Source organism: Anser anser, assembly GCF_964211835.1.
Source record: "Anser anser genome assembly, chromosome: 2".
NCBI lineage: Eukaryota > Metazoa > Chordata > Aves > Anseriformes > Anatidae > Anser > Anser anser.
In genome coordinates this window covers 77,975,579-77,998,207 of record NC_139721.1, presented here as the reverse complement: position 1 = coordinate 77,998,207, position 22,629 = coordinate 77,975,579, and the positions used below count along the sequence as shown (strand labels likewise).

Genomic DNA, 22,629 nt, shown 5'->3' with positions numbered 1-22,629 from the left:
CTGGATTCTGTGCTATGGGAGGAAGTGAAAAATTTGAAAATTAAAAAAAAAAAAAGAAAAAGTGAACATGGTGATATGTTGAAGACAAATGATGGGCTTTTCTCTTTGTGGTGGTGGCCAGGTCATGCTTAGACTAACATTTATAAGGCAATTTACAGCTTCTTGGCTTAGGAAATACAAATATGGTTAAACATCAATGTGTAAATATAAATCACCTTCCCATGCTTTAGTAACAGAGTGATGCAAGTGTAATGTAGTAAATACGGAGTAATGAGTAATATGGAGTAGGAAGGATTCTCTTATCCCATTAACTGCTAAAGTAGATGGCAAATGGTTACTTTTACTAAAACTGTGTTTGTAACTGGCTGTGTGTTTTGCTAGCCGGAGAAATATGATGAATAGTCCTGAAAACTCAAAGCTTTGACTGTCCGTCTTCCTCTTTCTCTTTACTTTTTCCCAAAGTGAAATTGCTTCGAAACAGTTCTCTGGGCAACCCTGGTATGGTTCATGATGCAGTCTGTTTCCCTCTACTGGACAGTGATAAAACTGTGTTTTCTTTTACTGTTTCCCAGTCCGATGTTTCAGTCTCACTTAGGAAACGTTAGTATGATAAAGATTTGGGTAGTGAGAAACAAAAAAAATAAAACTACCTTCCCATCCCTCACACCTGTTCTTCCCATGCTCAACCTCACCCCTCCATTCTGCACTCCTCTACCTCCTTGAGCAGCGCAGAGGCTAGGGCATGGTGCTGGGGTGTAAAAACATACTTTTAGTGAAAGTAACAGTAATTTGGAAGAGGCCTTTGTCTCTATCAGATTTATCTCACTGACCAGAGTTCTTTCAAGCCAAGCCTCTAGCAAAATTGTTTTCCCAAAATTGGCCTGTAGAGCTTGGATGTTGAAGTATGACTGGGTGTTTTACAGGACAGGCCCAGGGAAACAGAGGCAGAAATGTTAGAAATATTGTGTTAGTAACGCACCTGGATTCTCTAAGCAGGTGTCGAGCTAAAGTAAGATAATAAATGTATTGAGATAAGTTTGAGACTGTGTGTTCCTTTACAGATGTCCATGGTGGATGCTATTCCAGGGCTTATAAATGCAATTAAAATGATTCAGAGTATCTCTCAGTATTACAATACCTCTGAAAAGATATCCTCGCTGTTTGTAAAGGTAGGTGCAAAGTAACGTTTTGTTGTTGGCTGAGCAAGACAGAATATGCAAAGGGAATAAGCAATTTAAGAGCCATCGTTTTGGTCAGTTTTATGCTGTTCTTTGAATGGATAAAGAATTGGAAATAGTGACAAAGCTTCTCCAAAGTTAGAAATTATTTTACTAGAAATAACTAGGAATTGTAAGACTTTTTCAGACTTCTTGAAGATCATGGTTAATTTCAACCATGACATGCACAGATCTGAGGAGCTTTTTTATTAGAATGATTTTTGCCTACAGTGAACTATGCTTTGCAAAAGCAGTTATATTAATAGAGCCCTTAAATCTTTTTAAGATTTCATAAAGAAGGAACTGAAGTTGGAAGGACAACTTGTTCTTTTATTATTATGGTCTCATGGGCCCTTGTTTTTTCCTTTTCTTTCAGAAGGTCCAAAGTTTTATGACTGTAGTCTGTGTCATTTCAAGGTTGATAAAAGGTGTTTAGGCTTAGGATTAGTGCAGTTAATCAACAACGCTTTGGCAGTGTAATAGTCTGCAGGCCATATACTGCAAGGAACATGGTCTATGTGTCTGGTATTTGGTATTGTTATTTTGGAGGTCTTAGGCCAGTGGAATCAGAGGTATGGAATGAGATCAAAAGAAGGGTAAGATGTGCTTTGTCTTGCAGCAGTTTTTTTTTCACAAGGTTAAAATTGCTTATAGGTGACTAATCAGATGATCACAGCATGTAAATCTTATATCACAAATAATGATACTGCCACCATCTGGAGTCAACCTCAGGAGACAGTTATGGAAAAGCTTTTTGCAGCCATTCGGCTTAAACAGGTATGTGCAAAGGACATCTGAAAAACAGAATATAAGGTGAGATTTCAGTGGGCATGATAAACAGTGGAGTATGTATTTTATACAAGGAAGGAATGTTATAACGAAGGAAAATGAAGCAACTGAAAAATACCCTTTGACACTTTTTTTTTTTTTATTAGAGCTAATGAAGAATTTAGTCCAGTGTCTGATGAACTTCTGGAAACAGTATTTCCATCCTTACCCTAACTTAACTAAGCTTCTTATATGACAATTACTTGGATTTTCATGTCTGAGTTTCTCTAGAAAGTTTCTTCTTGTGTATGTATGATAGAAATGAAAACAGAGGGTCTCGATGAGCCAAGTATATTCTGAAGATATCTGGACAACCTATATCTTTAGAAAAGACAGTTTCTAAACTGAGAATAACTGAGAAGAATTTGGCTGTTCACATTGTCTAGGCTTGTTAGGATTTTTTTTTTTTTTGTGTGTATACAATTCCATGATCATTTTGTGACTTACTTTTCCCCACACAGGATCATAGGATAATTTTTAGAACATAGGATCATAGAATAATTTACATTGAAAGGGTCCTCAGGAGTTATCTTGTCCAATCTCTTACTCAAAGCTAAAGCAGAGGCAGCTGTGAGTTCAAACCTGGTTGCTCAGGGCTTTATCCAGTTCTGTCTTGAAATTTTCCGAGGATGGAGACCGCACACCTTCTGCTGCTTGACTGTCCTTAGGGTGAAGGATTTTCTCCTTACCATTCAGTCAGAACAGCTTCTGTGTTAGTTTACTTGCACTATCTCTTGGCCACTGTCCACGCACTACTGTGAAGAGCCTACCTTTGCTTTTTTGTCTTTTTGATAGCCTGCCTGCAGGTATAAGGCTCATTTTAGGTTTTCTCTGTTATTACTTCTTCATTTCTTAATAATAATGTGTGCCTAAAAGAACGAAACTTTATCCTGACACCTTCTGAAGAAACAAATCTGTCAGAGTTACTGCACGAATTAGTGTGGATTTATATGACAGCTTCTTACCATTAGGAACAATCAGTAAACTTGTATATTTCTATAAAGGTATAACAAAATTTTCAGCTGCAGCATTAAAATATGTTGAAGGATTAGGCTTTTATTTGAGTCTTACCAAGTCTAAAAGCTTTCATAAAATCAATTTAGGAAACTGGGCCCTTTGTATTAATACCTATACATATGGTTATTGATACGTATATGTGATAGAAAATAATGAAGTTTGTATTTTGAGGTGAATTACTGAGAAAAAACATCCCAAGGAAATCTGTTGCCTATGTAAAATGACTTTGAGAAGAATTTAATTTGAACATGTTTGGAGTACGGTTTGTGCCCAGTTAACAAAGCAGAAAGAAAAATGGAAGTTGCAATGGAGCAGCATTTTAACTTTAGAAGGGTTTTATTTTGAAAAGTGGTTTTAGATAATCTGAAATATGTTTACCCAATAAAAGTGCTAAGTGCACAAACATTATTTCCGGTTTCTGAAACCTGAAATCTGGGTTGTCATCTTAGGTGTTCAGTGGACCCATTTTTCAAGCCCTGCTATAAAATAAAGGGAAGAAAATTTCACACTAGCTAAGGATGAAATGTACACATATTTGTGCATATATGTGCAATTTATTCATTTGATGAAATGTGTGACCCCATAATGATATTGTTCATGACTGTTTATTGATCAAAATTCTACTTGCTACTGAGTTAGAGGGGATTATATCTGTCTGCACAACTTTTGTTATATCTTATGGCAATGTTTTTTATTACATGCTTGACATTCTTCTTTGAAATTCTTCTTTATTTTTAGGAGTATCAAAATTGCTATCACAATGTGAAAGAAAAACTGGAGCAAAATCCAGCAGAAAGACAGTTTGATTTTAGTGAGATGTATATCTTTGGAAAATTTGAAAGCTTTCATCGACGTCTGGTAAAGATAATAGACATTTTCAATACTATGAAAACCTACTCGGTTCTACAGGAGTCTAAGATAGAGGGTTTGGAAGGAATGATCACAAAATATGAGGTACACAGTAACTTTTGGATATCCTTTGAGTCTGACTTGAAAATGAAACGTTAAATAATTAGGAAAACTAGAAAGCATTTATCAAGAGAAAAAATAGCTCTGCAAGCTGTGCTAAAATGACTGGGAAATAGCTAATGTTGCAAGTGCGTGACCACTGGGGGAGAGAGCAGACGATGAAAAGGAGCAGGTGGCCATGTGAAGGAGCTGTGTTAAAATCAAAGTTGATTGAAAAATGAACTAAATGTGAAGACTTTGTAACAGGTGTCAGAGTTTTGCATTATGATCAGTAGAAAAAGTGAGAAGTCCAAAATTTTTCTCTTTAAAAATGTTTTGTGAGTTATGAAAGTGTACTGTGACTGCTTGATCTCTTGCCTCCTGTTCAAGGGGGCATCTGGTCAGGGCCTGTCACAGAGGGCAGTTCCATTGCTCTGCTGGTTGATGCTGCAGCCAGATTTTCCTTGCAGCTTGGAGTGAAAACAAACCCCATTGCCATTTCTGTAATGTATAAAAGGAAACAAATACAAGTTTAGTTTCTTCAAATAAGTTATTTTCAGCAAAGAGAAAAAAAAAAAAAAACACCTTATGCTCTCAGATTTACATCATTACATTAGGGAAATAGCTTTATTCCAGCAAGGCAGATTAATAGATTTACTTAAAATCTGTACTCATCTATCAATACGCTGCATTTCAAAATGCAAAATTATACTATTGATAACTTCGCATTTCAAGGGAGGAAAAAGAGTCAACTCACAAATGTCTGTTTTTGGGGTGAAGGATAGAAAGAAATGAGTTAGCAGGTTTGCTCTGGAAAGCTCTCCAAGCTTTTTCTTCTGTAACAGTTTAATCTCTTGCTTGTTTTATTACTACTTTTGGTTTCTTTCATGGCCATTTTATTTAGTAGGAGTGGGACGTGAACAACAAAGAGCTCTTCTAAGAATTTCAACATGCTAAATTTATGTTCTTTTCTTCTTCCATTTCTGATGAGATTATGATGATTTTTTTTTTTTTTTAGTGGCAAGTACAGTCTTCCCTGCTTTTTCTGAGCCTGACTTAACTTACATTATTTTATACCTTAGTGCAGTGTCATAATAAGTCAGAAGTGTTCAATGTATTGAGTTTGTAGACTGCTTTTAGAGAACACACCATACAGTGGCAGAAAAATGTGGCATTCTAATTTGCTTAACCCTGTCCTCTTCCTTTTTTATGGCCACAAATAAATTACTTTGCTGATGTAGTTAAATAACCATAGGGTAAAATGTGAGCATTCCATTGTGCATCCTGATTTGATTCAATCCATGCTGTAGTCCAGGGTTTTGGTTCTTTTATAGTCATCTGAGAAGAAACCTGGGTGCAACTGGAAGGAGAGCTTGGCCCAAGGACTGTTCCAAATAGGTAGGATGAATGTGGACTGCTCTAAAGAGTGTTCCCTTCATTGAGAGCTGCTCTCTAAAGCTGGGCCAAGAGACTTCTCTCCGACTCTGGTTGCTGAGAATTATCAGATCACGCTATGAAGATACTATTTTGGTAGGTTGGAACACAGGCATCTCATTTATTTGGGGCTTTTTCAGTTGAGAAGCTACGTGTGACTGTTAGCCCACTGTGGTGCAGTCTGCAAACTCTACACAGGTACACCACATCACCCATTGCAGCACTCAGGTCCTAAAGTAAGAGCTTTTTGTGAATTTCTTTTTTTTTGGGGGGGGGTGTATAAGGAGAAGATTAAGCATGTTTATGTAGAAGATAGTACATGGAAGGTTGTGGATAGTACATGTAAAGGATAGAAAGTGATTGTACTATTTTAATGGTGGCAAAATTGAGGTACTGAAGTATTTTACGTGGATTTTAGCTGTAGTTAAGTGACTGATTAAGTAACTTGGAAAAAAATGTATAGTCAGAAATTGCTATGTTGCAGTTCTTCGTGCTTTACCACATAGTTGCTATCTAGGATTTGCATGTTTGTAGATGAAAGCATAGGATTTTTCTTTACAGGCAAGGAACAAAAGTGAAGTTCAGTTGGCTTATAATCAAATGGCAGAAGTCTGCTGTGCTGAAAATATTTTAAGCTTTATAGTTGTATTGTGGTAAATTACTAGCATGTTGAACAGTGATCTATCATCAGAAATCTTTAACTGTGGGTACACCTCATGGGAGATTCTGATTCAGGTGTACTTTCCTTAAAATGGACAGCAGCTACATAAAAGAAGGAATAATAAGTCCTAGGCTGGTGACATACTGCATCTTACTGTGGCTTTTGAATAGTCTATTTTTTTATGACATGAGTTAAAGACATGGAAAATACTACTGTGAAAATAATTTCCTATATTGAACTTCGTTAACTTTTAAATAGAACTAATGAACCTCTACATGAGAAAATGTTTCATGGGTAACGATGAGTAACAAATGCTTTTTATGAAAAGTAAGAGTCTGATTATTCTGTCAGTTCTAACTGACTTAAAGTGGAAGTAAGTAATATAACTGCAAGTCATATGGCCATTGCACAAACTTGTTTCCTGCAAATACATCATTTAAGTGACCTGTGATCTCATTTAAGTGAGCAAATAATGGCAACTAATGGCAAAGTCAAAATGTGAATGTGCACAACCCATTGCGCTAAATATTTTGATGTGTTAAGTTTTTGCTAAGACCATTTTTGGTGATAATTTTTTTTTTCTATGAAACTGTGTAGAGTATTGTTGACATCATGAAGAAAAAGCATTACAATTTCTTGGATCAACGGAAGGCTGACTTTGACCAAGACTATGAAGAGTTTTGCAAAGAGATAAATGATCTTCACGTAGGTTTTATGAATCAAATAAGTATTAAATGTAGTAATGATTCCTCATGAAAACAAAAGTACATCTATCGGAGTTACCACCAAACAAATTATGGAAATCTCAATCTATATTCTAAAACGGAGAAATGACTGTAATGTGCCTCTACTTTAAAGCTAGGATTTATTACTTAACATCTAAACCACTTCCACGAAATAGACCAGAAAGGGCCTTTAGGCACTCCGACAACAGGATTTCTCATTACTCTATTTAAAAGTGATGCTGGCAAGAATAACATAAAAATGGTCAATTTTGTTGGGTGAGTGGGAACATAGCACAAATAAATTAGATAGTTAACTTTCCTGTAGTTCTAAAATCACAAATTGGTGGAAGGAGTGGACAGATGTTGAAGTTCAAATTTAAAATAAATACTTGTCTTGCTTTGGTTGCCAAAGATTTGAGCATTCTTTTAGGCTCTCAGTATGGTGGAACTTTGGAGGGTTCAAAAGCTTTTTCGGGTTGCACAGGTACAGAGGGAACAGGGGGAAGGAAATGCCTTGAAAGTTGGCTCTATTTTGCTTAAAATGGATGGAAGAGAGGTCAAATTGATACTTACTGAGGTTGCTCTCATATAAACTTTGTTCTAATGTAATGCATTATAAATCCTGCAAAATAACATCTGGTGTATTTGAGATGTGTACCTTATGTAGTTCTTCACAGTAGAATTATTTGTTCTACTCCAGGATCAGTTAAAGACTTTTATGGACAACACCTTTGAAAATATTGTGGACACTGAAAGGGCACTGTCCACGTTGAAGAAATTTGAAAGGTACTGTGTGCTATCTAGCCTGCTGGAATTCTGACAGACAATGGAAATAATGCTTTGAGGGTGGTGAGAAAGGGGAGAGTAGAGTAGGTATCTCCTTAAATACAAACAAAATCCAACTTAATCTCCTTTCCCTCAGCTGCTCAGCTCTGGTAAGAGATGTCTCCTCAGCTATGTGGATGAATAAAAAATACATATTTTTATGTATCCAAAAATATAAAATATGAATGGACTTCATCTTTCAAAATTAGTATATGTACAGGAAAACTGTTCTGGTTGTTGGCATCTTTGCTTTAGTTTTGTCCTTAAACAATGAAATTAATTTGTTCACACAGTAAAGTTAGAATGCTTGAGTAGGAAATAGTGAAATCTGTCTTGATAAATTCAGATTGTTGCAAAGCAGCCTCAGTCTTTGTTGTGTCAGTTTTCTTACAATATTCTGCGTAGTAGAATAGACCGATAGTGGCATATCAGTCACAGTTTGCACATAATTTTAGCTCGGTATCTGAAAACAGTGACAAAACAGAAAATGTGTAGGCCTACTTGGAAACTTTTATCATCTGGCCTAAATCTCGGTTGTTTGGAATCAGGATGTGACAGTATTTGTTCAAGCTCTAGTGAAAAACCTTCTGCTGGAGTAGTTATTTTCTAAGGAATGCAAGGGTGTCTGGGAAAATTTTTTCAACAGTGCATCAGAAGAATTTCAGGATTCTTGAAGAAATTTTTCTAATGGTTATTTTTTGAAACAGATTACAAATCCCAAATCTTGGCATTGATGAAAAGTATCAGAAAATCCTTCAGAACTATGGACATGACATAGAAGCAATCTGTAAGCTCTATACTAAGCAGAAGCAAGACCCTCCATTGGCTCGTAATCTGCCTCCAATAGCTGGTAGGATCCTGTGGGCACGCCACCTGTTCCAGAGAATCCAGGAGCCCATGGAGTCTTTCCAGCAGCACCCATCTGTACTGCAGACACCGGATGGCAAGCGAGTAATCCGCAACTACAACAAAGTAGCAAAAGTTCTTATGGAGTTTGAAGTGATCTATCACAGGGGATGGCTTCAGCAGGTAAAACAGTGGATTTTGGTTACATATTTCTTTTAAAAAAACATGGTGGATTTTTGTTGGTGGTAGACTGTTAAAATCTAGCTTTGCAGACCAGACTGGATTCCTGTTGTGCCAGGCACCACTGAAACACTGGGTTACAGCAGTGTGAAAGAATTTCTGGTTAATAGTCAGGTATGCTATGCTTTAGGTTTAGCTGTATTTAGGAGCACTTGAAAAATCATGTTAATTATAATGAAAAAATATTTGTTATGGAAATACATAATGGAAATCCAGTGGTAGCCTTAGCTGCCCCTCAGTCTTTGTCATATCCTACCGACTGGTGCAAGAAGGTCACATGGGGAGAGGAGTTTTATCAGCTGATTGTCTTAAGATAAAAGCAGACACAAGTTTCCTCTGTTCTGAATAATATGATCCTCTTTTTTAAAGCAATAATCCACGTGTACCCTCAGAGTGAGTGTATGTATAAAAAGAATCTAATTTGAACTGATAGAGCATCTTACAGAATTAATAAAGTACATCGCACAACTGTATCTTGCACTATTTCACTTCCTATCAAGTATCTGGTAAGGCAGAATACTTTGTAGTCGAATATTCTTCAGAAATCATGGTTTACCATAAGTTCTAAATCTCATTTGACTGATTTTATTATTCTCTTGTTTTTTGTACACAGAACCTCTGAATGCCTTCATATTATCAAATGGTGTCTGTAAGGTCTATTTTCTAGTTATGAAATCTCTGAAAGTTTCTACCATCCTATTGGCATATTTTCCACCTCTAGTTTCTCTGTTGCTTTGGCAAAGAGCATGCTTTAGAAAAATTGGCCTCAGCCTCTGAAATCTCAAAAGAAAGGGATCACAATCTACAGATAACTCTTTTGAAGTTGTTGGCATAGTTAGCAATGCAGCTGCCTCTTGTTCTTGGAGCTCAATGCTAACTTTTGTATAATATGAAAAACACTGAGGCAGATAAATATCAGTCTTCTCAAAGCTAGTCTTAGACAAGATCTGAGACTAGAGGCTCCTGCTGTCTCTTGCCCAATCTAAATATACTCTTCCTTTCCCTTTCACATTTGCAATTGCCATTAAGGCTTAAGGGATCACTAAATTTGATTGTCCAGTTCTGTAAGTTGGAGAATTTGTGTCAATTTGGTGTGGTCACTGGTGGTCACTGGGAATCAAGGAACCTGAAGAGTATAACCTGGAGGTATGTGTATCATTCTTTTTCAGAAAAGAAATTGTGGTGCTTCAGAAAGCCTTTGGCATTCGTTTGGTATTTCTATCCTGAACTTGGTTTCAGATCTGATTCCAGTATCGTGCTGGATATCTGCACGGTTCCAAGTATACTGGTGATAGATTTCACTGAACTATGCCTGAGATAAGTCCCTGCCTGAACACTTTTAAGATGGGTTCCCTATCCCAGCTGTAAAGACTAAAGAGGATGTGTGCTTCTTGTGGGGCTGCATGTGTTGTCTTTGGCTAGATGATCTATCGATCAGATTTTCTGACATGTAGCATGCCTTTACAGAGCAGTTCACTACATTCTCCTTTCGGCTTTCACAAAATGGCTAAAATGTCCAAGGCATGAGGCTCTCACCTGAACTGGTGACTGGCTTTATGAGGTCCTAGTCCCTATTCTGAATTGTGCTGAAAGTAAGAGTCTGGCTTCTCTGGTAGCACAGCCATGTCCCACTAGGCAGCCATATACTCACTGAACCTGCTTCAATAATTTGGGAGCAAAGAGGGGTGGATTTGAACACAATTTCAAGTTTTTGAAACAAAAAGACATGCCTTGAAAATGTATGAAAAGCATATTTATTCACATCAATGTACTCTTCTACTAGATTATTAAAAATAATGTGATTACTGTTCAGTAGTCTCTTCTCACTTCTTGAGGCATCAAAGGCACAAGCTGGTGTAGACATGAATATCAGAGAACACAAGGTGGAGCTCATGCTCTATTCCTGAATAAAAGGAAGAAGTGAGAGGGGCGAGTGTCCTGTGCAGAATACAAATGCAACAGAACTAGGGCTCTGGCATGCTACCTTTTATCGTACTATACAATGGAAGTAGTTAAGTTTAGTGTCTTTTTCTGATATTTAAGAATACTTTTTTTCCCTTTTGTCTGTTTGTTCCTGAATGTCAACCACTTTGTTTATCTGCTTCTTTTAATAGCATAAAATGTAAAGCCATAATTTTCATGCTATGCCCAATTCAACTTGGACATACTGAAATAATTAAATACTGGGAAGTGTGAAAGTGCAGTTCTATGTCAGTGTAACATTCATGCCTTCAGCATACCCCTTATTTCTGTTAACAATGTGTGCTACCTTAGTAATCAAAACTGCTTGAAAAAAAAACATAAATGGGAGAGGAAGAAAGTGAAAGTAGAAATAACGAGTCTCTGAAGCCCAAAGAAGAGTACACTAAGATTTGCTGGTGAATTTTGGAGGAAAAAGTTCAGTGGCTCTTTAAGGCAGTTGTACAGAGTAAGCGACTTCATTGCTAGTGGATAAAGCACAACAACTTCACTGACAAAAGTTGACTAATGTTTACTTGAAAATTGTCTGTAATGTCATTATAATATATGAAACTGTTGAAGGAAGCAGTATAGTCAAGCATATATTAGTCATTGAAAGAGGAAGCAAGGTTTGTGTATTACATAAAAAAAGGAAGAAATGCATGGAAAATCATTGGGTTCTAAAGCTATTGCTTAGAGACAAGCTCCATCTCAAAGTAAAGTGATACATGAAACTTAAGAAGCGAATAATGAAAAATAAAGTTATGTCAGAGAAAGGACAACAGGAAAACAGAAATAGCAGCAAGACGTGACTGGTATCCATGAGTGATCTTCTTAGATTCTTAGGAATCTTCTTCCTTATAGTCAAACGGAAAACAAATGATATTGAAATACTCAAATGAGGCAGTTAAATCACTAGTGTGATTAGGCTTCCCTTTTAAGAACAAAATAATTTTAATAAATATTAATTTAATCTTTTAAAAAAATTGTCCTGGAGGTTGGATGTAATTGGGAGTTACAGAGCCATTAAGACTGCAGTGTGATATAGCTGTTTGTTAGTGGAAAACAAGCGAAAGGAGAAGCTAGGAATCAATTACAAAAGATGTCTGAAGAAATTATCCAAGATTAAATGCAGTTCATCCAAGAGGTTATGCAGCCTTCAGAATGTGTGGTAAGTTTTAACGAAATGAGATTTCAGAGGACAGAATTAAAAAAAAAATCTATGGCTTTGCCTTCAATGTTTGACTGTGGAATGGGGCCTAGGATATCCAGGAACCAACGGAAAAATATCTGTCGGATATTGTTAATTTGACTGTTCAGTATTTGGGTACATACAGATCGCATCAATAAAGTTCTGTTTTTGATTCATACCATATCAATCTTCATTGCAATATCTGATTTTAGTATCTCTTCATACCAAACTGATATTTACAGCCAAAACTAAGTATTTTGTTGTACTGGCTTGTCTGATCAGGAGTGATGACTTTCTTTCCTGCAGATTGAATTAACTAAAACAGGACTTCAGGCAACTCTATTGGTAAAAGCTCCAGAAACAGGAGAATTATTTGTGAATTTTGACCCTCAAATATTAACTTTAATTAGAGAAACAGATTGCATGGCTCACATGTGCCTTGAAATCCCACCATTTGCAATTGCTCTTCAACAGAAGAGAGACTGGTATAAGAAGATTGTCCACAATTTGCAGGTGGGTTAATTTTAGTTGTTTTATACATGTGTAGCGTATGTTAAAATGACTAGGCTTTATAGTCATGGGAAAGTTAAAAATGATGATCAACCATTATGCATTAAGACAACATTAGTAAATCTTTTTATTTTATTTTTTTGAATCTTTATAACTTTGTCTTGAGATGTTTAAAAAAGAATTTCCTAGCTTTGTGTCTTCTGTGAAGTTGCTTCCAAGTTGCACAGGTTTAGGGAAGCACTGCAGACTTTGGGAAAGAGATAAGGATAGGGAGAAAAGGAGACGTACAAGATTCCTCACTCCACTGCCAGCTTTCTAAATGATAAGTAGTTCATCTCTTGTCCAACAATGGAGTTAACATTTGATACACTTTGTTTTGAGAGGATAATTAGGAGGGAGGAACAGATGGTATGCCTTTAAAAAGTGTAAAACATCCAGTAAATAGCATATAGCAGAATAGTTTCTGCACCACTGTTTTGACACAGATGCCTATAGAACAGTTTAAAAAAGAGAAGCATAAGCTTCCCCTTCTCTTGTCTTTTAAATCCTTTGGATTATTTTGTCTACCCTTGAACAGACAAGGTTCTAGATAACTAAGAAGACAAAGATTCTAAGATAGCAGGTGTCTGGAAAACTATAACTTCACAGGGCTACTTGATTCTCAATGAGAAAAAATGTCATGTTACATCATAAAGTTATTACAAGGATAGTTTCTTGCAAAATATGAAAATAGATCAGTGGGTTAAAGATGCGTTTAAAACCAAATACCATATTAAAGCTCTGGTAAGGCTGTTCTAATAAAACTGCTGAAAAGTTAACTTAGATGATGATTTTTTTTCTTGGGCTTTTTTTTTTTTTTTTTTTTTCTCCTGGAGCATCCATTTAGGGACTAAAATATGCAAGCTACTTCAAAAAACAAAGAAACAAACAAAAAAAAATCACCCTTTTAATATATCTGAAAGTGATTCCCTGTGAATTAGTACTTGTACTATTATGAAAAGTAGCAAACAGTGAACTTTTTGCCAAAAATAATAAAAAAACCTCCCAAAAAATTTGTTAGTGCTTCTTAAGAATTTCAGTAATGTAAATACAGAGGAATTGTCTTAATTTAAGTCATGATGAGTGTATGTGAAGAGGTTGGGACCAGTGTATATTAAAATGCTTTAATTCCCTGTTTGTTTCAGATGATTCTGGCAGAATATAAAAGAATTAAACTGAAAATACAACATCCTATTGAACAATTGATGATCCCTTGGTTAGCAAACGTAGATGATGCTATCCAGCCAGGTCTGATATTACTGACCTGGACATCACTGAATATTGAGAAATATGTTAATACAGTTTTTGACAAACTAGGTAAGTCACTTGCCTCTTACCCTGACTTCTGCTTGTTTGTTTCTATACAAATGCAAGTTACATTATTAAGCTTGCTGTCCTTGTTATGATTTGTGATTAATTGACTCATACGTTGCAGAAATTAGAATTTTCGCCCATCCTGTACTTCATGAAACGTCTGCTTTAAAAAACATATATATTTTTTTTCTCCTAACATCTTTGTCAAATTTTTACTTAAATGAATGGGAATGCAATAAGGTTTAAGCAAGCATAAGTAGTATGTAAAAGGTCCTGTGTATTTTGAAATCAGAGAAAGATAGCTATTTTAGCTATTTTTTTCCCTAAAGAATATCTAGGTTTCAGACCTTTCCTAGTCTTGCCTTTTGTTTCTACATGCACAAAACAAGTTCTTAGGGAATGTCTTCACTGAATTAGCATTGTCAGTACCTAATAGCTTTTCCTATTACACTTATTAAAAAAAAAAATAAATATCTTTAACACAAATGCACACACAGCTCTTTGGGCAACAGCTTTAGAAAACAGATGAACTTTTATTTTATTCAAAATATTATCACAAGACTGCACTGAGATGCATAATGTTTCTGAAGATACCAAATTCCTTTTGTTTCATATCTAATATTATATCAAATACAGATTCTGATTTTTGGAATTAAGTATGTCGCTATAGTGGAAATTTTCTTTAGTTGAAATGGAAAATTAAAAAACATGTTGGATGCTAGCCTGGCATTACAGTCAATATAATTTTGAAAATCACAAATAGTTTGAGTCTGGAACAGGCACTTTGCTTTTATTTCACTTTCAGCATTAAAAATGAATTGCTATATAACTGTGAAAATTCTAGTGATCGGTGTCTGATAACTATTACTTGGCTTCTAACATTTTTTGAAGGATTTGTCAAAAATTTCTGTTGCTAGTGGGTTTGCCAAGTGGTAACTGATTCAAGCTATAGGAGAAGGGGAAGTATTCCTTGAACACCTCAACTGAATTGTAATGTCTTTATATTTTTGCATTTATTTTTGAAACACATATACTTAAAGCATTTCTTGTGTATTTTTATGGTATTTCACTTATTATATTTTAGGATATGTACAGCATGTAGTAGATGAGCGTATGTTATGCAAAGCATCAATTATGAGTCCAGTGGTGAACTTTGTCATACAAGTTTAGATGTTTGAAATAAACTGGTTAAGGTGCAGAATTCATATAAAATTGAATATGTTAGTTTATTGAAGGAAAAAAATTAGCAGGGCTCTGCAAAAACTATTATTTCAAACTTTTAAGCTTGTTTTGAATCTTCTGTTTGCCTTAAAAGCTGACCTGGAGTTATTGCTTGATCGAGTGAATGACTTGATTGAATTTCGTATTGATGCTGTCCTTCAGGAAATGAGTAGTGTGCCACTCTGTAAGTTGCCAGAAGATGAACCACTGGACTGTGAGGAATTTCTCCATAAGACTAAGGTTATTACATGAAATTTTCATAAAGATATATTTAATATTTTGAATTAAAGTCTGTTCATTTTTTTATGAGATAAAACCACTGCAGAATTAATGAAGAATGTGTTGGAAAGCGAAGTAAGGAAATCCCCAGTTGTTTTTTGGCTAGAACATTAAAAAGGAACAAAAATACGAAATGCAAAGATGTCTGAGCTGATACATTCTTTTACTAATGCCAAGGCGACTGCTGTGTGATATTTCCTTTATGCTTTGATACCACTCAAGTGTTTTTCCTCTGTGATAGTTTTTTTTTTTTTTTTTTTTTACTGTTGCTTGTTTAGTGCCTTTACCGGCATTGGGAATTGCCCAGCTGATGCCTGTGAATAGCATCCATAACAAGTGCACTTGGTTGCCTGGGAGAGTAAATACTCAGTACATGATCATTTCCATAGTATCTTTCAAAATCTTGAGCTGTCTTGAGTTGATATGTGCAAAATATACTCAGAAGTGCCTGAGTGAAGGTATTCTGGGAAGAACCCCTTCATTTACTCCATCAAAATACTTACATGTTCAGGGGGATTAACCGTAAGCATTTAAGTTGCTAGCAAGTGAAAGATAATTAAACTAGTAATAAAATTGAATGTTATTTTTATCAGACCGTAGTGAGATATTCTGGCCTTTTAGGGTATAATGTCTAACCTGTGTTTTCTCCTGAAATAAACTTTGCTTTTGAAAAGATTGTAGTTCATATAAATAAATCCCTATGCCTGGTCTCCTGTAGTAATAAACACTACAGTGAGTTTTGTTTCTCTTAGCATACTTGCCTTTTGGTCTTTCCTCTTTTGTCCCATGTAAAAACTCTCCTTATTGTTAATTAGAAAGAAAAACTTAGAATATTTTTTTATGGAATGAATGGTATTTTGTAAACCTCAAAATCCATAGTTTGTTGTAGTTGATTCTGCTGCTACTTTTTCTCCTGATAGGGCTAGTACTAAAAGATACAATCACTAAAGTAAAAATAGGTGAGAGTGAGCACAAAAGAAAGCTTGAACTTCTGCCTAGCAATTACAGCACCACAACAGCTGATCATTTTGAATTAACAGAGTAAATTGTATACTAACCCCAGTTATGGGTACAATGGAAATAATAAGATTAGTAAGCTTATTTCAGTTTCCTATTAGAAAATACTAGAAATAAATTCTATCATGTATCAGATATCTTTGTTTCCTAAGAAGCTGCTACAACAAAAAGTGCTATACTATGGGAAGAAAAAACAAACCAAACCACCAAAGTAGCTTGTTTAAATATTTTCTCTGATACTACAGAACAGATCTCTCAAATAGAATGAATCATTAGGAAGATCAAGTATTGTCTTAAAATTTGGAAATGACTGCATCTTGCTAATGTCTGAATTCTTCCAGTTACTGATTTCAATTAAACAGAGGTAGCCAGGTTTGAGTAAGCTTAAAGAAATAGGAGATAATAGAGAGAGAGAAAAAAAAGGCAATTATAAAAATTATACTTCACTAAAAATATGTGATTATTTAACCTTAAATATTAAAGAAAACCTGCACAATACTTTAAAATATTTCTGGATTTTATTAAATCTCATTATTTGTTTTCTTCTCCCCCCAGTTAATAATTTTCTTGTTTATTCTAATAATAAATACAGCTTTTGATGGATTTTATCTCCTATCTGACTATAAAAGGAAAATGCAATTAGCTAATACTCCTTATGGCACAATCAAGTAATATAAAGTGGAAATGATTAAATGAAAGGTTAATGTCTCCCATACCTACACTGAAAAAATAAGAAAATTAAGAAATACTTGCTTTTGGGAGCTCTTTAACATAGCTATGCAGTATAAACATTATTTCATAATATTAAATCTGGGTAAGTTGTGTATTTTAGGAAAGAAGTCACAGCAGTTTTGAAAGATGCTTATGATGTCTTATTTGTCAGAACAAAAAACCCAAAACTAAATAATTTGGAACAAACCAATTTAAAAATAATGCTGTGCATTGATCATGTTTTTTCACAAATACGGGGCCTGGAATACTGTGTTAATAAAGGCTGCTGTGACCATGAAATAGACATAAGTACCAGGAACCATAAGAACATATGTTTGTTTTGGTTTGATAATAGGAGCTCTGTGTAAAAGGTTCCCAGACTTTACATTTGAAAAGCTCACTGGTAGAAGCAGCAGCTAATGAGCTGATTAACATGTTACTAGACAATGAAGTACAGATCAAAAAAGAAGATGAGAAGTCAGTTGATCTCACTTGTGAAATAAGGGAAAAAAATACGGGTAAGATTATATTGTACCTTTATGCTTATGTTTCTTTTGCATGCTTGATACCATTGAGAGGATACTGTAGCTCAGCTGACTGAAGTATCAGTCGGTATCTAATGTTTAAAGAGTTTTGCTTGAATTTGTCTGGATAATGATAGATTATCTAACAATCATCTGCAAAATACATCAATGTTAATAGTCTAACTTGCATGTTCAAATATATATTAGAAACAACTACTTATAGGCCTTGGTTAAGTGCTGGACTTAGAGAAACATAGAATGGTTTGGGTTGGAAGGAATCTTAAAGATCATTTAATTCCAAGCCCTCTGCCCATGGCACCTTCCACTAGACCAGGTTGCTCAAAGACTATCCACTTCCAGGGAGTACTTCAAGGGACATCACAATTTCTCTGGGCAACTTGTTGCAGTGCCTCACCACCCTCACAGTAAAGAATGTCTTCCTAGTATCTTATCTAAACCTACCCTCTTTTAGTTTAAAGCCATTCCCCCTTGTTCTGTCACTACACTCCCTGACATAGAGTCCCTCTCCAGCTTTCCTGTAGGCTCCCTTTAGGTACTGGAAGGCTGCTGTAAGGTCTCCCTGGAGCCTTCTCTTCTCCAGGCTGATAAAGCCTTGAGATTCTTAGATTCTTTCTCTATGAAATACCTTTTTTTTTTTTTTTTTTTTTGTGTTTGTGATAATTATGCCAATTTGAACTGAGTAGACAAGGTGGATAGGGATAAAATGACAAGTACAATGAGGTACAGATGAGTATTTACACTTCGGTGAAATTTAGCTATTAGTTCAGGCACTTGTGGGTGTTTTGGTTTATTGTGTTTTCAAGTCTACTAAATCAGTTTAACTAGCTATATTTTTGATGTTTTAGCAACAGAGGAGGAAAGAAGATCAAAAAGCCTGATTTCCTCCCACAATTCCAGTGAGATATGGGCCGGACTATCCCCTCCAGCAAAGAGGAAGAAAACGGATTTAGAAGTGTTAGAGGAAGAAGCCAATGAACTGCTTTCCTACTTCAATGGTTGTAATATTGACACTCTTTTGAAAGTCACTCGACACACTCTGGAGACCATACGCAAGCGCATCCATGCATGTTCCATGATCAGCTTCTTAGGTGCCCATATTTTAGTACTTTCCTTGCTTAGTTAGCCTATGAAAAGAAATATGTAGATGTAATATACCAAAACTATATCAAAAAGAGCCAGATATGTAAAAGAGGAGAAAACATGGGAAGTTGAGTAAACTATCTTGATAAATCACAGTTGATAACATGGTATTTTTCCAGAGGAATTTTTCTTTCCTTTAAGAGTAGGTATGTATCATAGTGATACTGTTTCTCTTAGGACAGACACTACTGTTCTGGAGGTGGATAATATATTTGGAGCTTGCTAAGTGGTTGCTGTGTGACTTTGGCTCTTATATAAAAATGTGTGAAAAAACACTAGAGAAAGAGGTGTATTATCTTTCTCTTACTAATTGTCTTAAGATCTTTCTATATGTTATGCTCTAACACTTTTTTTGAAGTGTTTTCTTGTTACTTATTTTTAAGAAGCAAAAAAAAAAAGCATTTGGTTTTGGCCTCTCTAGCATATAAGGCATCCAATATGAAGAGATTATGATAAGTTTTTGTGCCCAATTTAATATGCTGACTGTGAGTACAAGCCAGATAAATTTCTGTTAAACAGAGTTTAGCTGTGCAGAACAATTCGATGAGGAGAGAAATAACATGGCACATAGATATTGTTGATGCTACTATGGACTTTAACAATATGTCTTGTAAATTACCCAGGAGTCTTTTTTCCTTAAGAAATAACACTCAGTACTCAATATTGTGCTGTATATATTGGTTTACATCATTATAAATCCTAGAATGAGGTCTTGAAAAGAGTTGTGAACTTTTTTGTTGCTGTTGTTGTTTTTCATTTAGAAAATCACAGTGCCTCTAAGAAGAAAACAAGTGCTTATCCTATTATTAGGACTAGCATTAACCTATGTATCCCTAAAATCATCATGACTCCCTCTTTGGATGAGGTACAGCAAATGCTTAATAAAGCTGTAGACAGCATTGTGAAAGTAATGAAAGGAGTTGGACAGTGGAGTAAGGAGAGAATATCCAAGGTTTGTCTTTAATAGCTATACTTAAAACTAATGTCTCAAAACTGCTGCAAATAGAAAATGATTTTTTTTTTTTTCCACAGAAGAAAATGTTAGAGAGAAAAGTGGCTGTGTTGCAGTGTGAGAGTGGAGACAGCGATTCTGATGATGGAATGAAAGAGATTGGAATGAAAAACATGCATGGTAATGATAAACTCAATTTTAATTCTAGGTAAATGTGATCTATACAGTATATAGAAAAAGATATCAAATATAAAATGCATCAGAAGGAAGAGAATAAAGACTTTATACATTTTAAACCACCTCAGAGTAGAAATAGGATGTAACAATGCCAGAGCTTTTCTTTGTGATTAAAAACCAGGCTGGCCTGAAGATACTTGTCCTTGTGAGAATTTGAGTAAGGGAATTTTGTGTGTGCCTCGTACAGTTATACTGCTTTGGGTTCTACTTGCAATGTGTGAGAAGCTGTTAGGGAGCCAGCTTGGGCAACATAGCAGATATTTTGAGTGAATTTGGAAAACAATTATAGTCACTACCACTGCACGAACGAGCTTTTGTGATTTGCCAGCATGGTTTGTAACTTCACATCTTGAAATGGTCTTAAAGCTTGTGTTGACATTCCTTTGGGAAAGGTAAGTTGATCCTAAACAAAGACTGTTACTGAATAGAAATACCTATATAAAATCTCAATACTGGTGGAGAGATTTTTGTGTAGGATTGAATAGACTGAAACTGTTAAAAGGACTTAATGTGTTTTGTGATCAGGCATGAAATTAAGTTATTGAAGATATTCATGGAAGGAAATTTAAGAAATTGGTTGCTGGGTTTTTCTTATCTGAAAATTTTCAAAATCAAGCCAAATTAATTACTCTACTTTGTACTTCAGGTGCTTCAAAATATATTGAATGTTTCTAGGGTAGGTTCCTCTTACACACCTAAAAAATAGGGAAGTAATATTTGGACTGCTTAAGAAATTAAATTGTTCTTTCAAAACCAAGAGTTTCTCTTGCTTGAGATGGAATAAAGCAATGATGATAAACTCAATCCTATGGGTATTTCCTAACTAATGGACATTCTTTTTATCATTCTTTTCTTTTGAGGCCTGGCTGTGATAATGCTCTAGGATTTAATGTTTACTTTGATTTCAAATTGTAACTGTAGCCTGTCCCGGGTATTTCAGAAAATAAAAGTATATAAACATTCTGTCAGTGCTGACTTATCAGTAAATCACTTAGGTAGAGTGTACAGGAGAAAAAAAAAAGGTTGGGGAGGGAAAGGGGAAGGTTATACTTGAAAAATTAGAGAGAAACTTGTTCCAGATTTGACAGAGAACCCAGATGAAGCAAGTTTCCCAACTACAGAGAAGTTTATGAATATGTGGTAACTATATTGGCTACTTAGATTTCTAGCTGCCTTTTTGATTAATAATAACACATAATTTTAAAATGCATGCTTATTGAAAAACAGGTCATTAGTTTTTGTTGATAGGAATTTGCTGGGCGTAAGCAATATGTTTGTCCTAAAACTGCTTTTGTATTTGATTCAGCCTTTGTAGATAGTACATCAGATGCAGCATCACTCAATTTGTCTGATTCAGTTCAAAACAAGAACTACTTCAAGAGTGTTTCAGAGAACAAAGAAATTATTAAATTGGTATCTTTACTCACCACTGCCATTAATTCTACAAAAAAGGTAAGACAATAGGGATGTTAATTTTATATTACTATTCAAAAAATATAAATGTATGACTTTTAATATCCTTGGACAATAAAGGTAGTCATTGAAAGCACAGTTAAACATATGAATGAGAAAGTGTAGGATAGCGGATGAAAAACATGTGGCTGCAATTTTACATTTATGTTTTGAAAGTGTAACATAGGTTAAAGCGTAGTCAATGTTCAAAGGCTTATGAGACTTTGAGTATTATATAAAGTAAAGCTTAAGTATGATTAAAAATGTATCTCCAGTTAGTAAAACATTATTTAAAAAATCTTAAGTATAATTGAGTCTGCATATTTAGTACAGAACCAGTAGTAATTGTACGAGTGTGTAAAATACGGTTTTATTCACGTAGAAATTATAGTGAAGCCAGCATGAGTTCTGGCCCAATGTGAAGTGTTTGTGAAGCTTTTTGGAAGAAAGCTAGCTGTCAGCTTGGTGTTTGTAGAGGGCTGCGTAGGATTTGATACTGGAGGCTAGGAGACAGCTTAAGGAGTATGCGTGATTTCTTTGCCCTTTTCTTATTTCCTGCACTCTCTAGTAAACTGTAGGTCTAGAAATGGTATTTCTTTGGGGAACTCTGCATCAGTTCCTCCTGGGGCCAGTCCAACCTTACAATGGAGCCTTGACATATGGAAATTTTTGACTCAATGCATTGTAACATCAGTAGTATTAAACTATAACTAGCGCAATGACATACAGGTTTGTGCTGAAGACACCAAGGTGTGGTTGGCAATGGTGGGTAGTTATCCTGATATTTTGATACCCAATATGTTGTAGTTGGAAGCTGCTATCATTTTGCCAGGCTAAATCCTTCAAACAGTATGTTTATTGTAAGTTGTCATGAGTATTATCTCTCATGATAGTCACCTCTCATGTACATTTTTAATAAGCTGAAGTGATGACAATTTATCCTTAACACTTTTATAAATTCTTGAGAATCAGAAAAATAATTGTATTGCACACTCCTTAAATGATTTTCAAATCAGAGATACCTAATTGACTATATAATTTATTGTTAACATTGCAAATGTGATAGGTGTTTAAAAAAAACACTCTCATAATTTCATTATTCAAGAACAGATTGAGTAACTGCTGTTCCTGTTACGTTGGGCCCTGGAGGTCAGGTTTCAGTTGCTAGTCCGGTGAGTTGTAGAGAAGGATACTGGAGGAAATTGAAGAAGAAGGCATCTTTACATGAGTTTTTGCTATTAGATAAGTGCACTGTGTCTTAGACTTGAAGGAGTATTTTATTTCCCACTGATTCTTAGTATTTTATTGACTGAAGAATCA

General features: G+C 35.2%; 1 protein-coding gene across 12 annotated transcripts in view; it reads left to right on the top strand.

The window, feature by feature from the left end:
- DNAH5 (dynein axonemal heavy chain 5) overlaps positions 1–22,629 on the top strand; it is a 151,030-nt gene that overhangs the window by 32,630 nt on the left and 95,771 nt on the right. For all 12 annotated transcript variants that reach the window (XR_014578970.1, XR_014578971.1, XR_014578972.1 and 9 more), the window contains 14 exons: positions 1,062–1,169; positions 1,872–1,994; positions 3,801–4,016; positions 6,703–6,810; positions 7,531–7,616; positions 8,363–8,684; positions 12,199–12,405; positions 13,587–13,758; positions 15,071–15,216; positions 17,339–17,501; positions 18,374–18,616; positions 19,430–19,620; positions 19,701–19,800; positions 21,164–21,309. Coding sequence is in view for 7 of the 12 variants with exons in the window: in XM_083822381.1 (XP_083678507.1) it covers positions 1,062–1,169; positions 1,872–1,994; positions 3,801–4,016; positions 6,703–6,810; positions 7,531–7,616; positions 8,363–8,684; positions 12,199–12,405; positions 13,587–13,758; positions 15,071–15,216; positions 17,339–17,501; positions 18,374–18,616; positions 19,430–19,620; positions 19,701–19,800; positions 21,164–21,309 (2,331 nt within the window). In the remaining 5 variants the exon portion in view is untranslated. The remainder of the gene's footprint in view (positions 1–1,061; positions 1,170–1,871; positions 1,995–3,800; positions 4,017–6,702; positions 6,811–7,530; positions 7,617–8,362; positions 8,685–12,198; positions 12,406–13,586; positions 13,759–15,070; positions 15,217–17,338; positions 17,502–18,373; positions 18,617–19,429; positions 19,621–19,700; positions 19,801–21,163; positions 21,310–22,629) is intronic.